Source organism: Triticum aestivum, chromosome 5B, assembly GCF_018294505.1.
Source record: "Triticum aestivum cultivar Chinese Spring chromosome 5B, IWGSC CS RefSeq v2.1, whole genome shotgun sequence".
NCBI classification, from domain to species: Eukaryota; Viridiplantae; Streptophyta; class Magnoliopsida; order Poales; family Poaceae; genus Triticum; species Triticum aestivum.
Window position 1 is genome coordinate 405,699,092 of NC_057807.1, and position 25,088 is coordinate 405,724,179.

General features: G+C 44.6%; 2 protein-coding genes and 1 long non-coding RNA gene across 3 annotated transcripts; all 3 read right to left on the reverse strand.

Moving 5' to 3' along the window:
• Positions 1-4,221: 4,221 nt before the first annotated feature.
• LOC123112120 (mini zinc finger protein 3) lies at positions 4,222-4,807 on the reverse strand. Its single transcript, XM_044533043.1, has one exon. It carries the CDS (start codon positions 4,714-4,716, stop codon positions 4,435-4,437), a length of 282 nt encoding a protein of 93 aa, XP_044388978.1. The 5' UTR covers positions 4,717-4,807; the 3' UTR covers positions 4,222-4,434.
• Positions 4,808-4,825: 18 nt separating this feature from the next.
• LOC123112121 (uncharacterized) lies at positions 4,826-9,165 on the reverse strand. The gene is made up of 3 exons (XR_006455140.1): positions 7,223-9,165; positions 5,588-5,733; positions 4,826-5,259 (listed from the first exon to the last, which is right to left on the reverse strand). It is a non-coding gene; the product is annotated as an uncharacterized lncRNA (long non-coding RNA).
• Positions 9,166-20,820: 11,655 nt separating this feature from the next.
• On the reverse strand, positions 20,821-22,448 carry LOC123116234 (myb-related protein 306). The gene is made up of 3 exons (XM_044537222.1): positions 22,189-22,448; positions 21,945-22,074; positions 20,821-21,827 (listed from the first exon to the last, which is right to left on the reverse strand). Exons 1-3 carry the CDS (start codon positions 22,319-22,321, stop codon positions 21,137-21,139), a joined length of 954 nt encoding a protein of 317 aa, XP_044393157.1. The 5' UTR covers positions 22,322-22,448; the 3' UTR covers positions 20,821-21,136.
• Positions 22,449-25,088: the final 2,640 nt, after the last annotated feature.

The following is a 25,088-nucleotide window of genomic DNA, read 5'->3' on the forward strand; positions in this document are numbered from 1 at the left end:
AGAAACCCAATTGCAACATGATTCCTTGGAGATACGCCCACTCGACGCGATCGTACGCCTTCATCATATCCAACTTTACCGCACACCACCCTTGTTTAGTTCTCTTCCTTTTCATAGCATGGATACACTCATAAGCCGTGATGGCGTTGTCTGTAATCAACCGCCCGGGAACAAAGGTGCTTTGCTCCTCTGCGATGATCTCATCTAGAACCTCCCTCAACCTGTTAGCCAAGACTTTGGAACAGATTTGTAAATAACATTACAGAGGGAAATTGGTCTATACTGTGTAATATTCCTCGGATTTTTAACCTTTGGGATGAGCACTATTACAGTTTTGTTAATAACTTCAGGCATGTGCCCGCCGTTTAAATTTTTTAAAATAGATCGGGTTACATCCTCCTTTATTAGTGACCAGTGGTGCTGATAGAATCCCGCATGGAATCCGTCTGCTCCCAGCGCCTTCGCCGGCGCCATAGCGAACAGTGCTTTCTCTACTTCATCTGCATCAAAGGGTCTGTTCAGCCGGTCATTCATCTCATTAGTCACCATGCTTGGTACATGGTGCAACACTTCATCCATAACAACCTCATCTTGAGCTGTGTATAGTTGTGTGTAAAAATTTTGTACCTCAGCTCTCACCTCCTCCCTGCTATCAACGATCGTTCCATCCGATTTCTCGAGCACAAGGATTTTATTTTGATGCTTCCTCCTTGATGCTTGAGCATGGAAGAACCCAGTATTTCGGTCGCCTGCCTTAAGCCAGTCAGCTCTCGACCTCGCCCTCGCCATGATTTCCTCTTTCAGCAAAAGATCATTCAACTGCCTTGCCAGCTCCTTCTCCCTTCTGGACGAGCCGCGGTACAGTGAGTTCGCCTTCTCCCTCTCAAACTCCTTCCTCACCTTCTTCGGTTTACGCTTTATATCCCCAAACTTTTTTTGTTTCCAATCGGTTAGATGGCCCTGCATGTCATATAACGAGGAATTGAGGTCCTCAAGTGTAAGAGCTCCCTTCTTCTTTTTCCATGCAGCCACCATTGTGGGCTCATACGACTCTTCCCGTCTCCATGCTTCCTCGTAAACAAAGCGGCGTGGCTCGCTGTCCTCCCACTCCACCAGCCTCTTGATCTTTAAGACTAACATATAGTGATCCGACTGTGGTGATGGTACGTGCCTCACCCCGTATCTCCATACTCCTGGATGAAGGCTGGGTCGGCCAAGTATCTGTCCAAGCGCACCTTTACATTTGCGGCGCCTTCTTGACGATTATCCCATGTATACGGGATTCCGGTAAAACCCAGGTCCTGGAAATTACATTCATCGATGGCCTCACGGAAGCCTTGCATTTGCCATTCCGCTCTTTCATTAGCCCCGAAATATTCCATATTATCCGTGATCTCATTGAAGTCTCCACCACACAGCCATGGGACGTCACTTTGACACCGTAGCCACTTAAAAAGTGTTCAGCTCTCACTCCTTTCACTCCTCTTTGCTTGGTATAAAAGCCTGTAAAACACCACTCTTTCTGGTCGCTACCCACATTCCTTATCATAACATCTATATGCTGGTTTGATAAATTGTTTAGCTTAACATCCACCTCTCTAGACCAGAAAAGGGCAAGTCCACCGCTCAGCCCGTTACTGCTGACAGGAATACAACCTTCGAAACCAAGTCTTGCTCTCATGTCTGCTACCTTGTTTCCCTCAATCTTCGTCTTTGATAAGAAGACTAAGGTGGGCGCTTCAACCCTCACCAAATGGTGAAGTTCACGAACTGTCTCCGGGTTCCCAAGCCCACGACAGTTCCACGTTATGCAATTCATTTCTCCCGGCGGGGTTGTTCACCCACCGCCTGCTCACTAGTGGTTCCCCCTTCGACATGTTTCTTCTTTTTTGAATCCATACTATCTTCCTTTGATGTACTCGGTTCATCGCCCTCCATGGCTCTCTTCTTATTCAAAGTATCTTGATCCAAGATCATGAGCTGGTTTGACATATTAGTGTGGCCCGCAGGTCCAAACTCCACTCGACGGTACACCTTTTCCCGGCCTCTGCCTCTAGCTTTGTCATAGCTCCTTCTAAGGCTAGCGCGACCAGCAGCTCCTCCCCGGGAATTAAACTGATACACTGCGTTCCTTACCATGCCTTGATTGTTTTTCAGTGGTGATGTTACCTCCTCACCCTTCTCTACTTCCTCTTCTTCAGCATCCCATTCCTCCTCTCTCCTGGCGCCCTACCTTCCTCCATTACTGCTCATTGGGGGTGCATTCGCCCAGTTCTTGCGGGATCCAGCCCATCTAAGCTTCTCCCCATATGGCAAGCATCCATCATCATCCCGTTCCCCTAGGTCCAGGCAAAAAGCATCTGCATGACCCAACCGGCCACACAAGAAACCAAAATATGGCAGTCCTTCATACTGAATATCATACAAGATGGATTCCTTTGTCCTTGCCGATTCTAACTGCACCCATCTCATTAGGGCCTCCTGCACTCTTATCCATATTCGTGCTCTAAGGGACTCGCCAAACGCAAAACCCTTTGAGTCCACATCCAGCTTGATTACCTCTCCCATCATCCCTGCAATTCGCTCCGGCCATGGCGGGTATCGGAGATTGAAGGGCAGGTTGATTACCCTAGCCCATATCTGAAGCTTCTCAAACTTCCAGTCCGATGGCCGAGCTCTAAAATCAAACAGCTCCAAGATCACTGCATGTTTCCCAACCATCCACGGTCCACCTCCATAGATGTGATCTCGATCTCGTTGATTCTCCAAGTTTGCAACAAACGTGTTCTCCCCTATCGGGTTAAAGCTCAGACCCCTCGGGTTTCTCCAGGCCGGTCGGAGGTGCATCTGCGATAGAATTGACATGGATGAACTTGCGGTGCAGAACCTTCCCCACCAAAGCCACTAGGAGTGCCTCTCCTTCCAACTCCTGATCATCTACTACCAGCTTCTTGCTTTCCTTGTCTGTCAGTTTCATCTTCTCCATCATATGCTCCACTTTCTCCCTCGACTTCCTTGATTCCTCTGACGCCATGTCGCCCGTCCCAAAACCCTAGATGCCACCTCCCTTCGCGCTCCAAGGGTGGGTAGAGGTACCAGGACCCCCCCCCCCCCCTTGCTCACCCCGAGAGCCGCCGCAGAGAAAACGCCGATCAGAGCTTGGGTACAGCGCGGAGATCGTCCAGGATGGGTGCGCGCGCGTGGGAGATCGGGATCGCCGCCGCCGCCGCCTGTCCTGCCACTAAACCCTAGAAAACGGTTCGGGCCTACCAGTCGCACCCCTTGTACCTATATATATATATGTGCCTAGTGCACGATCAATCAATTATCGATGCACCAAATCATTCTCTACAATACGTAAGGCTATGAACTTATGACGAAGCGGGTGCGTGGCGGAGGCTGGATCTGAGGAACACGACGACAATGGCGATCTGTGTCAAGGCCGGGGGGTTCATCGGCTCTCCCAAACAGTTGTTGCACGAGTGGCCAAAAGGCCGGATGGAACGGGACACGAAAGCAGTTCCATGGAAAAGGAGAGGAAGATGAAAAGAAAAAGGCTGGCTGGCTGGCTAGAGCTATTCATAGTGTGTATCTCAGCGAATTACTGCTATAATTGCTGTCGTGCTGCCCCTTTTTATGCCGCTGTCGAGGCAGGCAGGTCCAAGCAGCCCACGCATCTAACTTTTCCTTCCACATAAATGTCCAAAATAAGCATTCGTGTCGACCAGGCTAGCTTTCCTCCCCAGTGATTTGATGATCTCCATTCAATTGGTTTCAAAATCAGGATGTATTGTGCAATAGCACAGCAGCAACCCTTTCAGGACAGAGGCATGCAATCTAGAACAGCACGATCTAGAACATTTCATCCACTGAGGAAACACTTGAGAAGAAGCATGTGAAATGGAGTTAGCTAATGCCTTCGATCCAAAATAAGTGTTGTAGTTTTGGACTAAGGTTGAACTAGAGTTTGCCTGGATAGGTGCAAGTTCTTGGATTTGGTGAATATAGGAATGTCTCTCGAAGTTCAGATGACACAAACCTGGGCAATGAACTGACAAAAAGGAAAACAGATTTATTTGCACCCAGTGGTGGCCGACCAAAATACCAGTGTGGGTTAAAAACACAGATCCCATGGAAACAGTTTATAGCCAGATAGGAAAAAGTTTGGAGCCAGAGCAGTTACCATGAACCATGGCCATTGACAGATACAGAGAAGCAATAGGTAGATAGATAGATAACATAAGCTTGCATGGGGTTACAATCAGGATGAGGGAACAAACAAGACACCGGAGAGTAGACTAGAGATGCTCACTTTGAGTTATTATAAGTATTTCAATACAGGATTAGTGAACAATCATAGGGGTCCTAGAGCAGACATGATGCAACAGCGGCAGCAGCAGCTTGACGACAGAGGAGAACGGCAGCGGCAGCAGCCTAGCCGCTGCTTGAAGACGACGACGACGTGTCGGACTCGCAGTCCCATGCAACCTCGTAGACCTGCACCCTGTGGTGGAAGCTGCGGTGGCAGCCGCAGGCCGAGCACTTGAGCGCGCCGAAGGTGCCCTCCTCGCCCTCGGCGATGAACTCCCTGCAGCCATCCACAGCATAGCCCCCGGTGCTGGCGGCGTGGTTGTGGCGGCACTCGCCGTACCGCACGCCGCAGCAGCTGAACCGCACGATCGGCTCGCACCTCCTCAGGACCACCAGCCTCTTCATCACGAGGTGGCCTCTCTCTTCTTCCACTATGCTCCCAGCTAGCTTGCTTTCAGCACAAACCAACCCCTATCCATCGCACTGCATATTTATAGACAACCCTTCCCTTCGCCTAATGATACATCGTTTCCAACGGACAAAGTGCATGCTAACCTGCATAAACTTGACACATGATCACCCACTCATGCATGTGGAGACCTAATTGGGCTGGCTCAATTGATGGTCCAGCAAATTCCACCTCACATTAGCAGTGGTGGGCAATTCTTGGGCCATTAAGGCAAACCTTAGATGAGAGTCCTACCTTTCTGCCCTACCTCGTTCTCCGGGTGTGTGTTGTGTGTTCTTTCCTACTCCTTTTCTTCGTTTCATATAATTGGGGTGACCAGTTAAGGATACTTGAATCTTAAGAATCCCAAAGGAGTAGGCCCCTTCGGTCGAAAGGATATCATCAGCATTTGCATGCCAGCCTAGATATCTAAGAAGGCAGGGTGTTGTTTTCCTTTGCTCATTCTCTGGCCACCAGGCACCTGTTGCTCTACCCCATCCCTGTGCAATAGATTTCCTTTACTGTTTCAGCATGTGGCATAATGTGTGGACATGGATTTATATCGATTTAGACTCCTAAACAACAATTGACCGAGTGTGATAGGGGAAAAGCTAAAGTGCAACAATCATATACAGAAAAAGAAGGGATCACAATCATGCAATTATCGCAAAGGTGAAAAAAATATCTTTTAATCAAGCACGCAAATATGTACTTGTACTTACCACTACGGATTAGTGACTCGTTATGGAAAATAAATCCATAACGGTATAGGATGTCCTGGCTTAAACTTGTGATGACACAGTCTACTTGATTGAATACCAAACGTACCAGAAGCATTCAGATATTGCAGGGCAGCCCAAACATGCTATTACATGTAGACTATGGATGGTCCCTGTTTGAGTGGGGTCCAAGGTCATCACGCCTTCACCTTTCTTAGGTGCTGCATCTACTTCAAAAGCAGGGATTTTAAACATCTGTCAGACAAAGAACACAAACCTCGGTTTTTAATGATACCCAATTAGTATTACAAGGATAGCAATACATATTTCAATACGTAAAATCTTAATAATGCAAAACATATGAAGGAATCTCAACTTGACAAACGAAGCGTACAAAGATTCATCTGATACAGTCAGAAACTCAGCATTGCTAACGGCAGGGACATGTGAAGGCTATTAATTTTGTGCTTTCCATCCCAAAGTTAAGATCTTGAGGCAGGAGAACATAACACCGGGAGAAATAACATCTTGGAGAAAAACAAATATCAAAGCTGCAATAGTGAGTGCTGTGCAGAGTAAAAAGACATTTGGAAGTAGTGAAAACCTGCAGGAATATTCTGAGCTGACAAAGATAATCATGCAAGGGAAGAACCATGCCAGCTCCCTTTTTGCATTTGGGATTAGGCTTAGGTAGTTCACAAAGCAATCACATCACCTTTCTTCAGAGCAAGTGCAGAGATCACATGGAACAACAAGAAGAAACATGTGCATTCTTGTCCTAGGAAGGCTTCACCCTTTGAGAACTCGGTCTCAGACGCAATGCAACCTCATATTGGAAATACCATGATACTGGCTTATGCTTCGTTGGAATGCCAGCACATGTCGAAAGAGATTAGACACCGGAAGCTTTTTGCCTTTTCCTCTTAACTACCCAACCACAGAAGAGCATGAGTGTTAGACATCCTTTCCCTCTACTGATGCGACTAAGAACACACAATACCATGCTTTACGTGGTGTAACTTTGCTTCAGTAAATATGCTTGACTAATTCAAATTTTAGTTGTAGATACAAACTCCCTGTCATCATATCACCTTAACTAAAAACTACTCCCTCCGTCCCATAATGTAAGACGTCTTTTGACACAACACTAGTGTCAAAAAACGTCTTACATTATGGGACAGAGGGAGTATATATGTCTTAAAGATATATTTGCAGCCCAGTCACTGGATGCTATTTTATGGTGGAAACTAGACAGAGAAGTGGGCAAGGGAGATGGAAACCATACAATCAGAGCTAGCAACTAGCTCGAATATTAAATGAAACACAGGAAGCAGCATCAAATTATCGATCATCAGTAGCAGTGTGCTCATAGATCACTGTTCATCTACCATAGCCTTTCTTTTCTTTCAAATCAACCTTTGACCAATTGAAGAAAGGATGCATTGTCCCAATGGTCAAGTATATAGCCTTGTGTGACAAATGGAACAGCATATAAGTTCGTGATAAATAAAACAGTGACATATGCACTCAAAAGCAGAGTCGCTCAATGATTCTGTTAGCTTATTAAATTACCTTGATAGGACAAGCAAACAACAGACCTACAGATTCCATAGCGAATTAGTTTAAAATGTCCAGGAAATAGAAATCAGTTTCAGGTAAACCAAGTTCGTCTAAATATAAAAACCATATGCAGTAGAACATTCAGCGTTACAGACTGCAGCAACTTGGACACTGAATTATTTACCTCTAACATATAGTAACAGGAAAAGAGAGGTTAAGAATCGTCCGTAAGATAATTCTGGCATCATGGTTCATGGATCCTTTCCATCTGCCAACAAAAAGTACTTCAGCATGTGTATGCAAAGGACGAAAACATCCATGATAGCGCTGATTGACTGTCCTGATGGAAGATACAGTGTTATGGACCTCAGTAAAGGCTCGACCTTTCACCCATACACTGGAAAAGCTGCCCAATTTGCAGTTACGCCAAGCCATATTTATGTTCTTGAACTACATTCACATAATAGTACCAAAATAAACTATTAAAATGAAAACCATGATCAAGTGATCATTTAGAAACTTTTAGACATATCAACTATGCAAACAACTTTAAGAGCAGGAAGTTTCACTGTTGTAAGAATATATATTTTTAAGCAAGCATGATGATGCATGAAACACGGCTGTGTAATGCTCAATTTCAAAAGAAAAAAAACAAGAAAAATTCTTTATCGCAAGACCAAAACTCCAAGCAGCATAAGGGAAAGTCGAAGTTCTAAGCTCAGCATTGATATAGGGTAAATTAATATGACTTAGGCTCTCAAAGAGTGAACATACTATGTCATCTGTTGATCTGTACGAATTTACTCCAACCGACTAATGATTAGCTTTGTTTCGAATCTCATTAGGTTTTATGCAATGCTAGACCAACCAGGGACTATCTCCGGGTGGCGTTTCTTGAAGATGAAGAAGAGCCTGAGCAGGCACTCTGAGGAAGGCTGTGCCTCGAACATAGGAAGGTGGGCCGCGAGCACACATTCTCAGCTAGCCACACCAGAGCAGATACTCGGTCCCATTCTATGCAATACAAACAAGATCCTTTGTATTCCGAGCTTCTGAAATAATCACTTATTGCAATTTGTTATAACCTGACCTTGTTGAAGAAGAATAGTGAAAGTGTTGGAAACTGCATATTCAGCGATGACATCTTCTTGCTCAAATGTTCAATAGTACTCCCTCTGTAAAGAAATATAAGATCGCTTAGATCACTACTTTAGTGATCTAAACGATCTTAAATTTCTTTACAGAGGGAGTACCTTCTACAACAGTGTGACTATTTTGTCTACTCTAAGGAAGCTGGATAATTCAGAGGGAACGTCTGCATCTAGATAATGAGGTTATGCTCGTAATTCTGAACCTGAAGGAAAGAAATTGCGATGGACTATCTTCCATTTCTAACATAATGGAATTATTGCATACATCAAATCACTACGATGTAAACCATATGTTAGAAATTACTTGACATTGATTAGATGTGAATCTCAATAGCCAAATAGATGAATTCAAACTATAAATAGCTAGGGCTAAATACTTATCTCCTGAAACAAGTCTAGAATGTCAGAACACCTGGAAGCCTGTGAAGAAAATTGCTTGATTGCTTCACCCAAGGATATATGGTACATGTTACATAGCATAATATACCATCTAACATCTTCATAGGACTGCAAATGCTTATCCATACTATAGTATGCTACTAGCATCGAACACTGTAGCCCTTAGTGGTTCAGACATTTCAGCCAGGCTCGGATATGATTGAATCTTCAGGCACCATATATTTACATAAATAAATCGGACTGAGATTTGCAACAGCTGGATAGAAAAACATAAAAATCAGACAAGGGAAGTGGTCATTATCTACCCTGAATCGCAATGAGTTCGTCAGCAACCAACTGTTTGCGCGAACCACGTAGAGCGGAGAAAACCTATGGCGATTTCTCCTTCAATGATATCTGAACGGGTGTAGCCACCCAAAATTAGGACCATACCGCGTGGGACGAAGGGCGTGAACAGGGAGAAGCGTCGGTGGCTGGCTCTGGTCACCTAGCGCCGCCGGCGTCGCCAATGCCGGAGATTTTTTCCTTTTAGAGAAGCCATGGCAGGGGATGGGGGCAGGAGGATGGGATTTGTTTGTTTTTCTGTTACAGAAAAGAAGTTTTTTTTGAGAGAGAGAGAGAAGTTACAGAAAAAAAGATGGGTTTGGATTAGTGGGGGTGGGCTGGGCTTTGGATCAGCTCACGTTTTCTGTTGGGCTGGAGGAGATGCGCAATAACTTTTCGAGATATCAGCCCATAGTTTATGGTCGGATGGATCAGGGCCCGGAGTAGTTTCCAACTTTCCATGGCCTAAAGGCGAAGTATACACGAAATCACTAGTTAAGAAGTACTCGTTGCGAAGATAATTTCAACTTTCTCAGGTTACGACAAGTGGCGCGCTGCATATGCGCCACTTGCCGCAACTTGGGAATTTTTCCTTTTTCCGTAGATCCGTTTATTCAAAACGTTTTATCTCTTAAATCGTACGTCCAAATCTCGAACCGCTTTCGTCGTTGGATTCCGCGCGCCGAGATCTTCAAAACTAGATCCCATGTTGATAGGCTTTGATGACCTTTTTTTTAGAAAAAATCGGACGAAAAAACTGAACCGGGAGCACGGGTTTTTTCCCTTTCCGAAAGAGGCACGTCTGTGCCTCTGACGAAATCACAACCGTGCCTCTCGCGGAAGCAAAACCGTGACTCTTGCGAAAGAAAAAAATAGAAAACATGTTTTTTTTCGTTTCCGAAGAGGCACGGCCATGACTCTCGCGAAAGCACAACCGTGTCTCTCATGGAAGCAAAACCGTGACTCTCGCGAAAGAAAAAAACAAAAAACACGTTTTTTTCGTTTCCGAGAGGCGCGGCCGTGACTCTCGTGAAAGCACAACCGTGTCTCTTGCGGAAGCAAAACCGTAACTCTCGCGAAAAAAAATAGAAAACGTATTTTTTTCGTTTCTGAGAGGCACAGCCGTGACTCTCGCGAAAGCAAAACCATGCCTCTCGCGGAAGCAAAAACGTGACTCTCGCAAAAAAAAGAAAACACATTTTTTTTGCACAAAAAGGTTTTTTTTGAATTTTTATTTTTCTAAAAGCTAGGGAAGACAGGTGAAAAACCAAAACCTCAAAAAAAAGGGAAAAACCTTTTAAAAAGTCAAAAACGCGTTCAGAAAAATAAAAAAACAAAATTCAAAAAGAGCGCCCAGAGCGTGACATGTGACGAATGACTGAGAGCGCGCCAAGTGGCGCTGATCGTTGCGAGGCTCCTGAAGGAGCGCTCGTTAATTAGTTGCTCTCAAGTATACAACTCCTATTCTTCAATATTCCATTTGTCCATCTCCTTTTGCGTCTCTTGCTATTTTCCTCCTCGCATCCCTCTTTCTTTTAGTAAAGTTTCATCAGAAGTATAAATTATCTTAAACATAATAAAAATTACATAAAGGTCCATGGACCACTAAATGTCTACTGCTGCCGCCAGAATAAGCTCTTTCTTGTTAGATGCTCAATTTTTTATCTGTAATAAAACTCCATGATATATAGAACTATAGAATTTCAAGATCATTCCTTAAGATTTTTTCTACTGTTTGCTTAAAATAGTATACCACAATAGTTCAGGGGAAGCGTGCCGAAAGTACAAGAACTGAACATGTTCAAAAAGAAACAATGGATTTACTATACGAGATTGCTAAATTTCAGTCGACTGAGATTTAACCAAGTCCCAATGTTATATTTGTGAGATCTTACATGGAGATCCGCATACAATTTTCTTTTTCTTTTAGGGTGTGTCTAGGTCTCAGTCGACTGAGACTTAACCGAGTCTCAGTTAAGTGACATAGTATATAAGAAGAAGAAAAAAACTAAAAAGAAATTTTGTGTACGAATCTCGATGCACGATCAAAGGAATATAGTATCAACTGAGACATAACAAAGTCTAAGTAACAAAATTATTTCTTTTACATGTTATGTCACTGAGACTTGGTTAAGTCTAGCCACACCTTTTATTATACAGCTAAATTTTCATGCCTTCACGTGTAAATTGCAGAGAAGAACATGTGTATCCATATACATGACGATGAAGCCGGCCGGGCTGGAACTACACGTTTTTCTTTTGGCGACGTCAACGCGTAGAACGAAGAATTAATCGGGACAACGATGAACACAAAAGCAGAGACAACTTTTCGCAATATGACATGCTGCCGGCCATGCGGAATCAATTGCTACCATGCAATGCATGACGCTCCATATGTGTAGCACAACGGCAAAAAAGACGAAACAACATTAACTCGATCGATCGCGAGTTGCAATCTACTGTGTTATTGTGTACGTACGCTTAGGGCCGGTTTCATGGGCACCCATACGTGCACCTATCCCTTGAAGCCGACCTGTGCTACAGCTCCAGCGCACATGATTACGTGAAGGAGCACGCACACGCGGGAGAAGCAAAACGAGCGCCTGATCAGCTTGCATTTCCGCGTGAAAGGAAGCAAGACTCTGCTATGTTTTGCATGCTATGCTATGCTATGCGGCTCATGAAATATACGTATAACTTCAGGTCGAGTGTATGCATACACATGTCACGTCTCACTGTACAAGTACCATGCACTTAGGCTGCCTAGCTGCTACGAGCTGGTCGATTCGGCCGATCGATATCCTTATATGCGACGCCTTACGTACTGCTCATGCCGTCGTACGTGCTTGAATATGATCGGTGGATGCTCCATTTAATCGGGAGATCGACCGAATAATATTGCATGGTACTACGATTCAGAACCGTGCACGCGTCCCGTCTCATATATGCAGAGGGCGCACATTGCAGTGTTACGATCTATCCCCTAGCTAGTACGACAGCTTAGCTAGGACACTCCTAGTACCATCGATCTATCCCCTAGACCTGTTGAGATGGAGTACTTAATACTACTACATCTTGATGATACCTTCCCCCGCAAAAAAAAAAAAAAATCTTGATGATACCGGTCCTTAATCTCTTGATAATCATGCCATGCCCGTACGCTCATGCGGTCGACATCGACTCGTTCTATCAGGATCTCACTCTCACTCTCAGCTAGCTGCCCTCACCACGAACGACCACTGCTAGCTACCGTGTGAAGATCGAAGCAGGAAGGAATTGAGTTGCTGCAGAACATTCTTATCTTTCACACCTCCGATTGCGCGCTGGCATTTGCGTCGGCAGGCTTAATGCATGTCCTAAGGCCTGAGCAGTGGACCACAACGGCGGCCCTTTCAGGTCAGGGTCAGGATCGGTCCATCAAGCAGGGCATATATATTGCATTAACTCGATCGGTTTCGCGAGAGGCGAGAAAAACGTAGCCCTTCCGACATCTCTCCCTGTCAATCTACTCTCTAGCTACAACCTACGTATACGACATTCGTATCGATCGATCATGCATGCATCTCGATCGACCGGAGATAAAGATTAATCAAGTTCGACCGCAGTTAACTTGGAGTAAGATCAAGTAGCATCTGCATGCAGACGTAGAAGTGAAAGTGAAGGATCGACGGGAGAAGACAAAGCCGATCAAGCATGGGGGCTAACGAACTCCTGTTGCGTGCATCTCGCCAGGGCCCTGCCTGAGTGAACTTGAATTCAGGGCGAGTTAGGGCAGGCAAGCCGATCAATCTTGTCCAGCGAGGGGTCTAATTCCCCACATGCTCCCCATTACTCTCCATCACCAATGAGTTAATCTCTGCACATGCCCTTGTCCGGACGGTGCATGCCAAGGGATAAACACGGCAATGAATAATGATAATAATACGTTACGTACGCACTCATATGTCTTGCAGCGAAAAATAGCTGTGTGTGTGCCCCGAATATATATTCTGATGCCACGACACAGTGTACGTACGTGCAATGCCAGCGTGTACGCACCTTCAATCTTGCCATTTGCAGCATGCATGTATGCATGCCCTACAAGTTAGTTACTCCAGTATACGCCGATTAAGCAAGTGTGGCTTCTACTGAAGTTCCATGGCACTGTGGTACGGCTAGAATTAGGCGTTGCAACCTTGGTTCAGTACAAAGCAAAGCATGCATGTTCTTCGTCTCAAGGACAGATGTCACAGTGTCCATCCTCGTGCTCTCTCTCTCTCTCTCTCTCTCTCTCTCTCTCCTTGCTGGCTCCATCTTTACTTCACAGCTGGGTGGAAAGTACACAGAGAGAGGGCAAGGAGCTACAGGAGCAGTGAAAATTAATAAATCTAACCCCTTTCTTAAACTTTGACACAAAATGAACCCGATCCAATTTCCTTTTACAAAATGACCCATTTTGCATGGCCTCAGGCGTCATGCAAATGGACCATTTTGTGGATTTTTTCGGGTCTATTTTAATTTATGCTAAAGTTTTAGAAAAGAGTCAGAAATATCCATTTCCACACAGGACGAGAGGGGCAGCATGCATAGAGGTGGAGGTGGAGGTGGAGCTGATGATCTCCATCTAGGCTACTAGCCTAGCTTACCAATAAGTCCCCTCACATGTGCAGTGGCGGAGGGCACGCATTTACGCCCTTGTTTTCCTTTTCGCTCGGGCATTCAATTCGATCGCGCACTCTGAGTTCCGCTGCCACTTTTTGTTTATCATCTCCCTGCCTAGGCAGCTGCCCTGCCCCGCCCTCTATCTCGATCTTCCTCTCTTCATGCATGCACCTACTCATCGACCGATCCTTCTCTGACCATGACGCATCACGGGTCAAATTTTGTCTACCTCTAAACAAATAATAGTACGAGAGTCAAATTTTCTTGAGTAAATTATTGTCACTGTCGGACCATGTGCTCCTTCTCCATGCAAACTATACTACGTACGTACACTGAAATTCTAGAGTGTACTCGAAGTCTCTTCCGCTCGGTATTTGTATAAATAAATGTATAATGGAGGGGCATTGATCAGTTTACTGCCCAGGCAAGGCAAAGGCAATGGCGTTCACATGCATGCCCTGCCAAGTCCACAGACTGAAGAACTCTTTGATTAACCTTTTGCTGTGAGGTCATGGCTTGCATATGAGTGAGATAAGAAGGCCAGTTTTAATTAATTTATACCAGTAAAGTAGTCAGAGGGAAAGTATTTTTATTAGGGTGGCGTGGTGCATGCAGAGATGCAGGCCAGGAGAGAAACGGAAAAGGTCAATGCAGCGACGAGATGGCTTTACTGCTCCAGGACGCACCGGCATTTAACGCCGCTCCCTCACCGGCCCGTGCGTTTCCAAGGCGTGGCAGCGCGCAGGATGCCATTTGCGCTAGGAGTTTCTTCGCTCTTTCGTTAACTGAAACCTTTTCTATTTTGACAGGCATACTCGCACCAGCGAAGCCACGCGCGCACCGTCCAAAGTAATCATAGTCAAGCTGCTAAAACGTTTAGACTAGCCACAGTGGGAGTAACTTCGGTAGTAACATCGAGTCGAACTCAGCAAATTTGCTTATGTGGCAGTGAGTTAATGAGGAAAGATGTAGTACTAGTAACTTAGTTAGTTACTGTAACATCACATGTCCCAATGCAATATGAGTCTATAACCTAATAAATGAAGCTTTGCATGTTACCACACTTATGTTACTACCCACTATTAAGGTAGTAACATAGTCTAGAGATATGTGTATGTTACTAGTGTATGTTACTCTTCATTGTGGCTAGTCTTATCCAACGGCCAGACGAACAGACCTGAGGACTGAGGTCAATTTTGATCACTGGAGCGAGGCCAGGGTTTTGGTCAACGAATGTTTTTTTTCTCTCTCTACCGAATAGGGCTGGAATTGATTTGTGCTTCTACCGCGGTTGCCAAATCTCTATTTTTTTAAACTTCTTTCACCGAATGGAGCTAGAATTTCTATAACCGGGCTTACCACTTAAACACACCTCATTTTTCTCAAAAAGGGAGTACCCGGCCTTTGCATCACATGATGCACACAACCATATTATTAAACCTGAAGTAAGCTTAAGTCACGAGTGCTCGACAGTAAAAACTAATAAATGAAAAACACGACAGTAAGCAGTCGAACCCGAGATTAAATGGCTCATCAACATAATCTACGAGTGGCTCGCCAGCCAAATTGGTTGAATAAACCCTGCGCAACAGTTTCCAACCAACTGCACCCAAAGGCCATAAGCGCCCGCGCATCCACACGCTGCAGTGATGACCACATACGAATTGAAGCTGTAGCTCTATAGATAACATGCAAGAAATTTGGAGAAGATGATCTTTTAAAGACATAATAATTCTGGCAACTCCATATTACTCTTTTTTTTTGCAAACTAACTCCATATTACTCAGAGAATAACACAAACTCCCACACGAATTTGGCCCTTCAACTTTTGATGAATACCACCTAACTAGTTTCCAAACAAATTTGGAATACTCGTTGGTGGTGCTAAATTGTATGTAACATGAACCATGTCAAATCAATGTAGTAAATGGACACGACAGAAAAAAATGATGAATTGTCTCCTCTTGATCACAAAAACATATTTTTTGTTGCCATGCCACTTAATCTTAGCAAGGTTATCATTGGTAAGAATTACCACCCTCTGCAGAAACCACATGAAAACTTTGATCATGAAAGGAACCTTTGTTTTTCAAATATGTTTGTTTTACGAAAAATGGGTCCAGGATCCATCCGCATATATATACTTCACAGTGAAGACACCGTTAGTGGTTAGCCTCCATTGATATGAATTTGACATCTGAGTTAGATTAATTGATATCGATCAATCTAGAAACCAAATGGATCCACTTAGTCCATTTGTCACCCAGTTGCCCTACGAAATTGGGCGTTCAAAGGGCTATCCCCAAGAACAGAGGCCATTGATTCCTCTTTTTTGAACACAATATTATACAGGGTTGGGTATTGTAGAGCTAATGTAGTGTCACCAGGTATCTTCTCAAAAACTCGTTGATTGGCTGTCACCAATTAAAGGAACCTATCTTAAAAAGGGATGACTTAACCTTCATCAAGCTCCTCAAAACTTTTCTTAGTTCCACCATCTAGAGATTTAACGACCTCGATTTTTCTCTCACAATCAGCTTTCTTTAGGGATACCGATAACAAGGTTACGCGATTGGTAACCAAAGTCACGACTGGATGAACAAAATCTTGTCATTAGCAACATTACCTACTCTATCTAATGTTTGTCAACCAAATTAGTCATATCAACAGCAAAACCATGGTTCTACACCCTATACATATATGTTCTTTGCAGATCATCACGACATCACTTGATTTTTTCAATAGAGGATGGATTTTATTCACTCAAAATGAAGCATAAAGGGGATGCAAACACAATGAGCACCCATTTGGCCTCTGCATAGTTATGATGCATAAAGCCAACACACACGCGCGCGCACACACACACACATGCAACTAGCAAAGTCAAACAATACACACATGCATGCACAAGGAAATTACAACATAATAGATGGTACCCCGCACATTGTTGCAGGAACGTTTTGCAATATATTTCAATGAGATTTTATTGTATGCAACATGAATATTTGAAGTAATAGTATGAAAAAAAATGATTTGTTGTTTTTGATCATTATATAGTTATAAAATATTCATTAAATATAAATAGCACAGTATAATTGATTTTCACATGTATGTTGCATGTTAAGGTGGTTTTTTCGATGCACGGTTGCGTTGTTGTGGTGGGCCTTTTCCAATGCATGATGAGGTGGCATACTTGCATATTGAGATAAATATATCATTGGGGGCTAGTTGTGTTCGAACACGCATGTAGAAGGAAATTATAATATACTAGATGGTACCCCGCACATTATTGCAAGAATGTTTTGCAATATATTTCAATGTGATTTGATTGTATGCAACATGAATATTTGAAGTAATAATACGAAGAAAAAATACATATAATTTATTGCTTTTATCATTGTATAGTTGTAAAATATATATTAAATATAAATAGCATAATAAAATTGAATTTCACATGCATGTTGCATGTTAAGGTGGGCATGGTTGCATTGTTGTGGTGGGCCTTTTCCCATGCATGTTGCATGCTGAGGTGGCATACTTGCATGTTGAGATAAATAGATTAGTGGGGCTAGTTGTGTTCGAACATGCATGTACAAAGAAATTACAATGTACTAGATGGTACACCGCACATTGTTGGAGAAAGGTTTTGCAATATATTTCAATGAGATTTGTTTGTATCTAACATGAATATTTGAAGTAATAATATGAAAAAAAAAACTAAAAATACATATGATTTATTGTTTTTGATCATTGTATAGGTGTAATTTTTTTATTAAATGTAAATAGCATAATAGAATTGAATTTCACATGCATGTTGCATGTTAAGGTGGTTTTTTGGGCCTTTTCCCATGCATGTTGCATGCTGAGGTGGCATACTTTCATGTTGAGATAAATAGATTAGTAGGGCCTGGCTATTTAGATATAGAAGATACACTCAATTATTCATGGACTAATTGAATTCTAACACTAGTGCAGAACAACCCATATCAAACGGATTATCTCGATTGGTTACAAATATCGTCAGTAACGAATGGTTTTTTAGGTGGAATTTGCCGACTAGGCGATCCTAGTTAGAACCAAAGATGATACATTATCTCCTTCAACTTAACATAAAACATGTTTGAGACATATCCGAACGGTTATTTTCATGAAGCCGTTTAAGATGCTCAATTTGGTAGATGCTTTGTAACCGACAATGATGTGTCTGGGAAGTCCTTCTATTCGGGGAGACAACTTTCTATTTTGACTCAGTCCAAGATAATGGGCAGATCGACTCTAAGTCAAGTTTGAGATAATGCAACTATATTCATACATGTTTTAATTTAGCTTTCCTGTCTACCCGGATATAGTGACCCGAACCTAGTTCCTTTCTATTCAAACAAGCATGTACAAGGAAATGACAATATACTCTTCACAATTGCACTACAATTGTATATCTAACGGATTATCTCGATTGGTTCCAAATACCTTCACTAAAGGAACCTCTCTTTTAAGTTTTCTTGGTGGAAATTGACCAACTAGCCGATCCTATACTATGAGATATAGTACATTATTTCTGACGACTCGTGACAAAACTTGTTCGAGATGTATCTCGGATGATTATTCCTGTGAAACCATTTGAGATATACTGTATAAGCTTGTTTCTTAGACGCTTCTGGATTTGTAACCGACAACGATATGTCTGAGATAATTCTCTATATTGACTCGTCCGTGATAATGGGGCACGCGACGAGCCTGTGATTGTCTCTAAGAAGTGCCTGACTAAGCATGTGCGTGTCTCTGATGAACGACCGTGCAGAGAGCGCAATGCTTCATTGTGACCTAAATAAAAAGACATTAATTATCACTAGTAAGGTACGCTACCCCCTAAAGGATGCCATCGTGCATGCTTCAACACAAGAGGAACAACAGAGCAATTACTTTGACCGTATTCATAGCCGAACTAGCTAGTGTAACAGTGCGATCTTTTCATGATGAGCTACCATCAGATGCAACAAGGGGACGCATTGGAGCTTAACTCTAGTGCGAGATTCCATGGCTGAGCCTGTCACTGATCGCCGTCATAAAGGGAAGAAAAATTAGGTCAGGTGTCTTCTTAATTAGTTTTTTAAGGTAACCACGTGTTTCATTGATTACAAATATGATGAATACAACGCACACACGAGAAGGGTCGAGAGCAAACATGTATCCGCAGAAATTTGCCGAAAAGATCAAAGAAAAGAAAAATACACATGAATCATTAGTTAATCTTGCAATAGCTGTCATTACTGCTGAATGTCGCTGGATTCGAAGGAGAACCATAGCCCATGAGGGCGCTGTGAGTCAATGAAGAAGCTTGCCATCGGCGAAGCCTTTGCCGCTGTGGTGTGTCGAGTAGGGATCGTTCCCATTCTCCTCGAATCCTGGAGCCATCGTCAGCCATCAACGTTGTCGAGGCCGAGCACCAGATCCGTCGCCTTCAATCCACAAGAACAAATCTGGAACCACCATTTTTACTCGCCCACCGGTGACATCACGCATAATGCCAGCCACCAGCCGAACACCTAAAAGTGCCGATCTAGAAAGATAGACGGGAGACCGAGCCCACCAGCTCCTCGACGCCGCCATGGATGCCGTCGAGACGGGACTGGAGCCTGTGCATTATTCTCGGATGCGTCGTTGCTATCGTAATTAGTTTCTATAAGAGCTGGTTGGAATGTATACACGATGGTATCGAATTAACCAAAGGAACCACTCAATCAAAACAAATCACATGCATGTGGGATCCTAGACTTAATTTGCAAGTCTAAATGACATTTCTTTCCCCTTCCAAGTCCATTCTTTGTGTATTTATATGTCAGGTAAATGAATCATATTGTGTACTCTGCGCAAACAGAGCAAGAGTTACAAAAGGGCCTCTTGGGAGCACTTCAAAGGATTCACTAGTATGGGAACAAGAAAAAAAAATTGGATCCCATGATCATGTATCGAGCAAATATGTGAAAACACGAGAAATAGACAATATATCTATGTTGTTTGGTTGCAACACATGACAAATGCATGATTTTCTGTAGGGATCTGGCGTGCATGCCATGGTAAATTAGTAATCATGGTAAAAAAATCTGAGAGTTTGGACTCGATGAAAATTATCTTGTAACTAAGTGGACAGTGGTGGCCCGTAAGAAAAAAATCATAATGTTTATAATCCTACAAACTAAACAATGTTTGTACTGAATGTTCTAAAGGATAAAAACACAAAATATCTCTGAAATTCATTTGAATCAAGGAGGCCCCTCAGCAATAACTTATATAGATACACATAAATGTAAAAAGAATGTAAGACAAATGTTCCATATGTATGTAGTGACACATCATATGGTATTTGCGAGTAATATGGTCCTTTTTGTTTTTAAATCAGAAATGCTTGTTCTCAAATGGCCACACATGTGACTGTGTTGAGCAGTATTATATTGCACTTTGAGATATATATGAAATTTTTATTTAGTAATTAGGATTCTAAATACATCCATGGAGACAAACTGAGCAAATGTTTACGTAAAACCATAAGATGACAAGTTCCATAAATGTCTTATTTAGATTGTCAAGTTAGCACCGAAAATATATATGTGAGTTTAACTGTGATTTTTTTCATTATCAAATTCAATATATGTTTAACTATCGATGTCCCTAAAAGAATTCAATATATCAGCTGAAGTAAAGAAAGGATGCGGTACAACATGTGATTTTCAAGCATTAAATTGCATCAAATAAATGCATGACAGCTCTATGTCTAGTTGAGTCAAATATGAAAAGATTTGAGCATATATACTAGCTAGTACCATTTTAATGTGGCAGTTCTTTCATAGGTAAATTTGGGAACTTTAAGCCTTCCACTCATTTTGATATGTTAAATATGGCAGAAATTACAAACATGCATGATTCACAAATGAGATCCTAGTTTAACCTGAACTTTTTCTTGAGGGACTTGGCGCTTTTGGGAATCTCATGGACGAACCAAATATTTTTATATAATTCCCTCAAAAAAATTTATATAAGATTAAACTTATCTTTACCAAATTATTCAAAACAGCATTTTTTGATAAGAGGTCCATTTTGATGCATCTGATCTTGAAAACAAATTATTGTTAGAAATCATTAAACCTCCACTTAACTGCATATGATCAGTGTCAATCAAACTTGAAACAAATACATGAAAACAAGATACGATATGATTTATTTCAGCTCGATGGGAGAAACGATTAATGAGGTAAAATTAATATAAAGAGTATAATTATAAATTAAGCATCTATATAGATCTTTCTTTTATATAAGATGTACATTTTTTTCTTTATCACTCCTGCACGATCCATTTAGGACATGATCAGTCTCAAACCCTAATTAACAGCGGAAAGAGCAACTACTTAAAATCTAAAACGATTAAGCAAACTGGATCGACACCCAGCTCGATCTAAATCACCAGGATTCGAAGCCCCCGGCCTTTTGTTGTTTCTGCTCAACTACTCGATCGGCGATCACCACGCCTTTCTTAAATTTTTGTTCTTGCTCTAGTCGATCAATTCCCAGTTGGTACGCGCGCGCCGTACTTAGAAGAACTCACTGGGGTCCCCTAGTGGCACCACGTCGTCCATGAGTCCCGCCTCGCCGTGCCCCATGCCGTCGTCAAGCAGCCAGTTCTCCAGCATGGAGAACGCCGGCGGGGCGCCGCCGGCCCCGGCGCCGGCCAGCTTGCTCGTCTCGGTCGAGCCCTCGGGAGTCTGCGCTGCTGCCGCCCCGGCCGCGCCGCCGCTGTGACTCGCCGACGCGGACGCCGCGCCATCCCAGGAGCACTGTGGCTGCTGGCGGGTCGTCGCCGTAGTGGACGACGTCGACCCCGACGCCTCCGGCCCCTTGCTGCTGCTCCCGGGGCGCATCCAGCCCTCCAGTAGGCGCGCGATGTTGTCCGCGCTCGACGCGTACGTCGTCACCGACCCCGGAGGCGTCGGCAGCGCCGGCGCCGCCAGCGCGGCGGGCTGTGAGGGCTCTAGAGAGAGCGCGTCGCGCAGGGCCTGCCGCGCAGTGTGGATGTCCGTCTGCAGCCGGCGCTCCCACTGCCCTTTGGGAGCGGCCGCCTTGGCGACGCCACCACCGACACCGGCGGCGCCGGCGCCCTCCGAGCCGCCGTCGTTCCCTCCGGCGTCCTGCATCTTCTTGAGCTTCTTCTTGAGATGGGTGTTCCAGTAGTTCTTGATGTCGTTGTCCGTCCTCTCGGGCAAGTAGGACGCTATCGCCGCCCAACTGCGCATGGCGTCAACCGCAAGCTCATATCAGCAATTCTGTAGTTGACGTCCACGGAAGAAACAAACAAACAACAAGACGGAAATTAAGAAAAGATGAGATGGAAGCTATCATCACCGGTTGCCGAGCAGCGCCTGGAGGTGGACGATGAGCTTCTCCTCCTGGTCGTTGAAGTTGCCGCGCTTGATCCCCGGCCGAAGGTAGTTGGTCCACCGAAGCCGGCAGCTCTTGCTGCACCGCATCAGCCCTGCAACACACCCAAATCAACAAAGCTTGTCAATTCCAATTCCAGTTCACCCGCACGCAAGATCGAGTCCCGATCCGTGAACGATCCATGATCCCTACGCTATCCCGTGCGTACCGGTGTTGGTCGGCACGGCGCGCCAGTTCCCTGGGCCGTGCTCCTGGATGTAGGAGACGAGCATGAGGTCCTCCTCCGGCGTCCACGGCCCCTTCTTGACGCCCACCTTGTCGCAGCACGGAGGCCTCCCCATGGCGCCGCCGCCGCGTTCTCAGCTCGCACGGTGGCCGGCCGGGTTGGTGATGAAAAGTATCTTCTTGGCTGGCTAGGCACAGATGGAGGCAGGGACCGGGCCGGTGCAATTAAGCGGATGAGGTAAAAGTGGGGGTGGGGGCTAGCGCTATATATAAGCCGTGGCGCGGCCTCGGGCTGGCTTGGGGAGAAGGAGAAATGCTAGCTACCACACTGTCTACTGAGGTTTGACCCGGAGTAGAATGCTGAGCTAATCCACTGCGACGTGACTTTGACACATGTTACAGCAACATGTAGTACTACATGCACACGAAAATGAGAAGGGGGCGCAGGGCAGCCACACAGCAGCTGCAGGCCGTCAGCAGAATTATTGTAACCCGCTGAGTGAATCTGGTGATGGGTTTGGTATAGTGCCTTGCTGCTTCAGGATATCTGCCATTTTTGTTTCCCTCATAAATGAGTACACTTGAAAATATGGAGTGAATTGTGCTGTATCTTGCTAGGAATGGATTTTAAATGATTCGTATTGGTTGTGTGGTGTGTCCTTTTATTGTGAGGAATTAAATGTGAAGATCTTTTTTTGTTTGGTAATTGATCACTGCATCTAGGTTACTATCTCCAGTTCTAGTTCAAAACGATAGGTATTTAAAATGATATAGGCAGTCAAATTCGTCAAAACTATAGAAAAGATACGGGATGAAACTCAATTGTATTCCTCAGGGACGTAGCTGGCATGTAGGCATTGACCCCAATGAAATTATTAAATCCTTTATTAACTTAGTACTAATCATTGTTGATTTATAGAAGATGACCTCATTGCCATGGATATGACCCCATCAAGCTTTTTTTCTAGCTTCGTCCCTGGTATTCCTCGGAGTTGGTCACAATATATACACGAGATATCTTGCGTGACAAGCCAACTAATACTACCATATCTCTAGAAGTCAATTATACAAGGCTAGATCCCCGCAAAAAAAAACTATACAAGGCTAGAGACTATAGAAAGATTAATTGTATGGAGATACATATATGTCACGTACACCCCCACCCCCACCCCCACCTCGGCAGTGGAAGCGTCGGCGTCGACGATGCAAAGACTGCAACGGAACTCCTGGAGTGCAGCCGTTGGAAGGCCTTTGGTCATAATGTCGGCAAACTGTTGGGTGGTCGGTACATGAAGAACACGGAGCTGATCCAACTGTACCTTCTCGTGGACAAAGTGAACATCAAGTTCAATGTGCTTAGTGCGCTTATGCTGCACCGGATTGGCCGCGAGGTAGGTGGATGAAACATTATCACAGAAAGCCACCGTAGCTTTCAGGATTGTGACCCGAAGTTCACCAAGTAGTTGACACAGCCAACAAGTCTCAGTGAAAACATTGGCGATGGCACGGTACTCGGCCTCAGCACTCGAGCGGGAGACTGTGGGTTACCGCTTAGAGGACCATGAGACAAGAGAGTCACTGAAGAAGACACAGTATCTCAACGTGGAACACCGAGTGTCAGGACAGCCAGCCCACTTCGCATCACTATAGGCAAAAAGCTCAGTGGAGGCGGAGGCACGAAGACGAAGGCCGTAGGTTGGTGTGCTGCAAAGATATCGGAGAATGCGCTTGACCAGAGACCAGTGAACATCACGAGGCGAATGCATGTGCAAGCAAACTTGCTACACAACAAACTGAATGTCTGGTCTGGTGAGCGTGAGGTACTGAAGAGCACCAACAATACAGCGCTAGAGAGCGGCGTCAATGGCAGGCTGTCCAGCAGAAAGCTTTGGCTTGGCCTCAGAAGGTGTCGCAATAGGCTTGCAGTCGGTCATGCCAGCACGGTCCAATAGATGAAGAGCATACTATCCCTGATGAAGAAAAAATCCGAAGGCATCACGTCGAACATTGATGCCGAGGAACAAGTGCAACGCGCCCAAGTCCTTCAGCTGAATCTTAGAACCAAGGCGGCCAATGATGTCGCGAAGTAGATCCGCACGAGAGGCGGTGATGACGATATCATCAACATACAGAAGAAGCATGGCGACATGATCAGCTCGATGAAGCACAAATAACGACGTGTCGAAGGTGGTGCTGCGAAACCCGAGAGCAGTGAGGAATGCTGCAATGCGTCGATACCACACACGAGGCGCCTGTTTCAGGCCATAGAGAGACCGTGATAGTAGGCAGACATCATCAGGCCGGGTGGGATCAACAAAACCAGCTGGCTGCTGACAGAGAACACGGTCCTGAAGATGACCATAGAGGAAGGCATTGTTGATGTCGAGCTGATGAACAGGCCAGTGACGAGACGCGACGAGCTGAAGAACAACACGAATCATGGCGGGTTTAACGACCGGGGAGAAGGTCTCCGAGAAGTCAACACTGGCACGTTGTGCAAAGCCGCGAACATCCCAACTAGCCTTGTATGTGTCCAGAGAGCCATCCGGAAGAAGCTTATGTCGAAATGGCCCACTTGCCGGTGACGATGTTGGCGCCGGGAGGGCGAGGAACCAACGTCCAGGTCCGGTTGGCGACAAGAGCATCATAATCAGCATGCATGGCCGCGAGCCAGTGTGGGTCACTAAATGCAGATCGCACCGAGCGCGGTACTGGAGAGATGGCCATGAAACTGAGGTTGTGATAGCGGGGGTTCGGCTGATGGATCCCGTCTTTAGCACTCGTCACCATGGAGTGATGAGGCGGCGGAGGCGGTGGTTAAGGCCGACGTCGAGGCGGAGCCGTAACCTCGGTTGCGGAAGACGACGATAACGGGGCCGCGAA